The sequence below is a fragment of the Chlorocebus sabaeus genome, chromosome 11, assembly GCF_047675955.1.
Source record: "Chlorocebus sabaeus isolate Y175 chromosome 11, mChlSab1.0.hap1, whole genome shotgun sequence".
In the NCBI taxonomy this organism is placed as follows: Eukaryota; Metazoa; Chordata; class Mammalia; order Primates; family Cercopithecidae; genus Chlorocebus; species Chlorocebus sabaeus.
Window position 1 is genome coordinate 52,261,888 of NC_132914.1, and position 6,399 is coordinate 52,268,286.

The 6,399-nt window shown below is 47.1% G+C and overlaps 1 protein-coding gene across 1 annotated transcript; it reads right to left on the reverse strand.

Moving 5' to 3' along the window:
• Positions 1–2,528: 2,528 nt before the first annotated feature.
• On the reverse strand, positions 2,529–4,745 carry LOC119620705 (glycosylation-dependent cell adhesion molecule 1-like). Its single transcript, XM_037988540.2, has 4 exons — positions 4,682–4,745; positions 3,967–4,011; positions 2,978–3,187; positions 2,529–2,726 (listed from the first exon to the last, which is right to left on the reverse strand). Exons 1-4 carry the CDS (start codon positions 4,743–4,745, stop codon positions 2,596–2,598), a joined length of 450 nt encoding a protein of 149 aa, XP_037844468.2. The 3' UTR covers positions 2,529–2,595.
• Positions 4,746–6,399: the final 1,654 nt, after the last annotated feature.

A 6,399-nucleotide genomic window follows, 5' to 3' on the forward strand; every position in this document is an offset into this window, starting at 1 on the left:
GAATAAGACTCTGGGCTAAGGATGAGTAAAAAATTGGGAGGGGAGGAATGTTGGACTTTACTTTTCTTGCATTGAAAGGTGTATTTCAATTTTGTTCTTTGTTCCTTTTGAAATTAGGAGGATCGCTTGAGCCCATGAGGCAGAGGTTGCAGTGAGCGGAGATTGTGCCACTGTATTCCAGCCTGGGTGACAGAATGACAGAATGAGACTCTGCCTAAAAAAAGAAAAAACAAGAAAAAAGAAAGAAAGAAGGAAGGAAGGAAAGAGAAAGAAAGAAAGAAAGAAAGAAAAAGAAATTAGAAGAGGGTTTATGTTCAAATTTAGGATTTTTTTTTTTTTGCTGATGTTGAATTATTATCTTTTATGCTGTTAACATAGTACTTATTTGTAACCCTCAAGTGAGCTCTACTGAGCAATATGACTGAGCAGATTGGAGAGAGGAAATAGAGTCTAGGGAACAGTACAGTCTTGGAGTTAATTTGTGTCCTATTTGAACTCGATTCAGAGGCTTGGGTACCAACAGTAAACTTGTCAACTCACCAATTTCAGGAGGAAAGAATTGTGGTGAGAAACTGTACTTAATTTTTTTCATCTGAAAATGGAGATAACAAACTTTTTAAGTCTTTTGCAAGGGCTAAATGGGTAAATATGTATAAAGCATTTGGAACTAGGGCCTGCCACATAGTAGGAGCTACTGTATATTAAATCAGTGAGCATATATATGGTAAGGCCACAAATGGCCAAATGTCTGCAGAGTGGAAGACCACTCTGATGTGCTGCTGGTCTTCTCTCCTGCACCCCTCCAATCACAGCTGTGGCTGATGGCAGATCTCAGGCTCACCTGTTAAGCCCAAAGGCTTCAGAAGAGAGAAGGCTCTCTTCTGTGACTCTGTGTTGGGGGCATTCCTTCCTATCCCCTCCCAACAAGAAGAGCAGGTTGGGGGGAATACTTCCCAGCCTACCTTTCCATTCCTTCCTTCCTCCTCCCTGAGGGAAGAGTAGATGATCTTACAGATGAGAGCCTGATAGTGTCTTATCCAGCCCTGTTTCTGTTTATTCAGTGAGTCAGTCTGGGTTGGGAGTGTGGGCAGGGGCCCTTTAGCCTGAGGTCTCCTATCGGGTTTTCACAGAGAGCCCTGTGCTGTGGGCTGTGGCACAGCTGTCCAGCCATTAGTAAGATGGATGCTTTGATCCTCACTGGGTAACAACTCTTATATCCTTTTCTATATTGGCCTGAACTGGAGGATCAGAAGGATGAATCTGGGGCTTCTTAATCTGCAAGACACGTCCATGTTCCTAATATCATCCACTCAGGAAACTTCCCTCCAATTTTTTTTCTTGAACTTCGCAGGTTCCTACCTTCCCTCCTCTGTTATTTTGAAAAGAATTTCTGCCTTATCTTAAGCTATATCTGGAGAAAGACCCATAATAGAACTTTCGATCTAGCTTGGGAGATATTTTTGGTGGAGTTGTGTGTTCTTCCCCTGGGGGTAAGGTGGGTAAACTAGGGAAAGTGGGCATGTGGCGACTTTCTGTACTAGGAGAAAGCAAAGGGAGGAAGTAGATTATTTTATCTCTCTCTAGGTCTGAACATATTTCCAGATTTTCCTGGGCCAGGACAGACCAGCTCTGCATTGCAGGAGGTCAGTTGCTCTGTTGATCTTCTGAGCACATCTTTTTATGTGTCCTGGAGGTAGGACACTAGAGATCTGAGATGTTTCCCTTCCTGCCCTCCTACCTGCCCTTGAGTGACAGCTTCCCTTCATCTGTAAGACAGAAACCTTCGTTTTCCCATGCTCTTCTTTACCCATTGAGTCTCATGTGCTGTTACAGTGAGAACTGGCCAGGGTTGGGAGGAGACAGGCACATATTAGGGAGATGGGCCTGGCACATGGTAAGCACGTGGGGGGTGTTTGTTGAGTGGGTGAATGGGAGTCATCCACTCTGTGGTGAAGCAGAAGTCTTGGTAGATGAGGGTGTAGAGGGTGTAGAGGTGGAGAGAAGACAAGAGGTTACAGGATGAGACATTGGGAGCACAGAGTGCAGTCCAAAAATGTGCTGGGAAAGGAACAGAGAGCTTGGAGAACTAGGAGAGGGCAGTGTCCTGGAAAGTGAGTGAGGAGAAGTTTCTGGAAGGAGTAATTGTGTCCAGTTCTACAGAGGCCATCACAGGATTTGTTGATGTTTGTGACTCTTTGGAGAGCAGTTGTGGAGGCTGGATGGGTGCAGATGGTAGACTGTAGGGGCATGAGGTGTGCACAGGAGCTGAGGGGCATGGGGCAGTGCATTGGTGAGGTGGGGGCAGTGGTGAGGAGGGTCAGGACTTTGCAGAGGATGTTTTGGGATGTGGAGACATAAGCAGGTTTGTAAGCTGAGGTAGATGACAGGTTTAAACTCAAAGGTCAAAGGGATAGGGTAACTAAAAAAGAAGCCCAGTACAGTGGGGGCATCCTGCCTCTCTTCCTGAGCCCAGCAAAGCCACCACAGAGTCAGACTTGTGACGCAATGCTTTAATGCACATTTTGAGGAGCTGAAAGATGGTTTTGGGATGCAGCCTCTCCCACAGCCCAGTCTGGAATTCAGGCACCCTCATCATTAGGGCCTCTTGGCATCATTGGCGCTAGGGATTAGGTTTTTCAGATAGTTCATGATTCCTTTCGAAGCTTTGTCCAGATTCTTCCTGACTTTATGGCCCAGTTTGGAGAGTTTTCCCTCTGAGGTGGTTGCTGAGGAGTATTGGGAGGGAAATGTCAAGTTAAGGCTGGTTCCCTTCCACCCTCTCCCCTCCACCCCAGCAACAGCCTTTCACAGGACTGGCGATCAATGCTTCATTTGACTCGCACTTACATTTAGTTCTTGTTCCTCCACAGCCTCCTTTCTCTTTCTAACCCCACCTATTTCCACCCAAGTAGCTCCCAGCCCCTTCCCTTTCCTGCTGAATACCTGCCCAGCGGCTTCCCCTTTCCCTGGCTCATACCAGCCCTGGGCGCCCGTTCTGTAGTCTCTTCTAATTGGAGCTTAACATTTTTGAAATTGTCCTCTTGGGGCATGGGCTTTTGACTCTTTGCTCTTTTGACAGCATTCTCTTTGGAAACCAGCTCTTCTTTGGAGATGAAGGACTCCTTAGAGAGGTCTTCATCAGAAACGTGGTCCTTCTTGGGGTGGCTGCTAGGGGTGACCTGGGCAGCTGGAACCAGGAAGATAAAGGGAATGGGGGGCGGAGTGACAGCGCATGGTGAGAAGCAGCTAGCCATCCTATGTCATGTTCCTTAACATGTGGAGCCTATCAGGGTTGAGTCATTGCCTAATTAACATACAAGTAGGACTGAGGTCCTGTACCAGAATCCAAATCTATGAGCACCTGAAAGGCACATCTCTGATTTTGAATGCTATTGATTAGGAATTTCACTTTCCCTAGCAAATTTACCTTCCCAATGAGAAGAGATTAACTTTGCAAACATAGGTCCCATTGTCTGGCCCATTGGAGGAGTTCAGTAAATATTGTTTTTTTTCCTTCTGAATTTTGGGTATTGCTTGAATCTGCCTTCTCTGGCTCCTCCAAGGTAGACTGGGGGAAGCTAGCCTGAGATTAAACCATGTCTATGGATAATACACAAAGCAGAATCCCGCAATGTTCACGGTTTTGGGCTGTGGCAGTGGGGAGCCTGGAACAGATGAGCCACTCCAACATCCTCACCTCCATGAGCTAAAACCCTTGACCTGCTAGCACTTGGGTGGGAGGTGTGGTTCCCACTCCTATCTCCAATGACTAGCCAGCAGAAAGGGCTGTTCAAATGGTTCCTGGCCCTCACATTTTGGCCAACTAGTGCAGCAGGAAAGATTAAGGTTCAATACTAGGAGGGTTTGTCTTTGCTCCACTTCTTTCCCAGATGGAGAATTCATCATTTACTGGACAATCTTTTACTACCATTGACTTACTCTAAAGGATGCCAGCATGAGACTTACAGGCATCTGCAGGCTGAGTCTCTGAGTGAATTTTACCTTCTGGCTCTGAAAGAGAAGAAGTTAAAGTCTTCAGAGGTCTCAAGACAGTTAACATATGAGTTTTTCCCTCTGTAACCCCTTCTGCCCCAGCATTCTCAATCTTCCTTACCTTCGTCTACATCCTCCTTAGCATTTCAAACATACTTTGTAATTTATTTAATATGTTCATTGTTTGTTACTTTCTCTTAGAATGTAATTTCAATGATGACTGTCTATTCTATTAGTGTATCCAAGTGCCTAGAACTATGTGTCTGACACAGAGTTAGTGCTCAGTAAGTAGCTATGGAATGAATGTGTGAGTACATATTGTATAGAGGGAGGCACGGAAGTCCAGAGAAAGGTAGTGACTCTGCCTGGACTATCCAGCATCACCAGAGGCTGGAATCTGATCTGAACCTCCATTGACCCATAGTGCATCCTGATTTGGATCTGTTTTGGCCCCTCTGGCTCCAGCTCCGGGCTTTCTAGGTAGCAGAATTCCCAGAATCATATGCCCTAGTCCCTCACCTCCATACCTAGGACATCCAGGTGTGAACTTTTGGTTCTGCAGCTTTCCATCTCTCCACACAGCATATTACAAGGATTAAGGAAGGCCCTTCCTAGTGCTGAGGTCTCTCCAGCTGACAGCTCAAAAACCTTTAGGGGACCGAGGCGTGTGGAAGGCGGCCAGACTCACCATCAAGGACGGCGAGAGAGGTGGAGGCTAGGCTGGCCAGCAGCAGGACCATGAAGCACTCCATGGTGGAGCTGTAGCAGGATCAGTTTTTCTGGGGGAGGCTGCTGAGAGTTGCTGAAGAGGCAGCCTGGCAGGGCTTTATTTACTTTGAGGTAAGGATGGACTCTGGGGAAACTGGACCTGGGAACATACTAGGTTTCTCCTCCCAAGTTTCCCATTCTGAATAGGTTTGTTTTTGGGAACTGGAGTTTCTGGGAAACCAGTTAACTGGAAAGTAAGGCCCCCGGCCTTCCCCCTGGCCCGGACCATGCCAAAGGTGTGTCGGCTCCAGGTTTCATCCCCAGAAGTCCTTGGAATAAGGACCTGGGTGTGAGTTTCCCTCTTTCATAGTACTCATTACTGTGTAATTTTACTTTCATTTGTATGATCATTTAATTAACATCTATCTCCTCCAGAAGAATGAAAGTTCCAGAATGGCTGGGATTATATCTGTTTTGCTTGCTATTGTTTTTCCAGTACCTAGCAGGTATCTGGCACATAGGAGAGTCCTAGGAAATATTAGTGGAGTGAATGAATCAAGGAACGGTCAGGCTGTCCTCTAGGGCAGTGGCCCCCATCCTTTTTAGCACCAGGGACCAGTTTCACGGAAGACAGTTTTTCCATGGCCAGGGGGAGGATGGGGATAGTTTCAGGATGAAACTGTTTCACCTCAGATCATCAGGCACTAGTTAGATTAGCATGCTACCTAGATCCCTTGCATGTGCAGTTCACAATAGGGTTTGCACTCCTGTGAGAATCTAATGCTGCTACTGATCTGACAGGAGGCACATCACGGTGGTAATGCTCACTTGGCTGTTGCTTACCTCCTGCTGTGTGGCCCGGTTCCTAACAGGCCACAGACCAGTACCAGTCTGTGACCTGGGGGTTGGGAACCCCTGCTCTAGGGTGTAGATAAAACTCCCCATCAGTTCAGGAATGAAGGAGTGAGGCAGTTACAGAAATTCCGACTATATGCCAAGTAGTATCCTGAGTTTGTTCCCATGGGATATCCCATTTAATTCATGATGGTTTGGGAGGTATGTGTTATTTACCAAGAAAAAAAACTGATGTTTATAGAGGTGAGGTTACTTGCATAAGGCCACATATATGGGTGAATTTGAACCCAGTTTAGTCTAACTCCACATCTGGAGTCTAGTGCCTCTAAAAGCAGACAAGATGGAGCAGTCGGATGCCCGGAAAGGCATCTGGAGAGCAGATGAGGGTTGTGCGTAGGGCCTGGGTCTTGGTGGTGGGCCTAGGAACTAATCTGGTTGATCTCGTGTCCTTTTCCAGCTGGAAGTTTGATATTCTCTCTGAAACCTCTCCAGGAAGGAGAAGGCTGCTGTACCCTAACACTGAGTCTCTTGTCCTCAGCAGGGAGCGTGGCTTGCTGGGAATGTGCATAGGTAAGGTAATGCCTGGAGACCACAGTTGGCTGTGCCAGCCAGTGTGAGACCTGTGCCGGGGAGAGCCCCAAGGGGCTGGCAGTTGTCTTCCAATTGTTCTGGCAAAGCTCTCTCTTTAGGCAAGGTGGTGTAGTGAAGGAAGTTTGTCTTGGGCTGCCTCCAAACACCCCTTCCTCCCTGACTCCTCCTCTCACCAGCAACCACTCCTCCCATAGCCCAGGGCACTTGGGAACAGGACAGGGGCAGATGAGGGCATTCACAGCAAGTCTATGA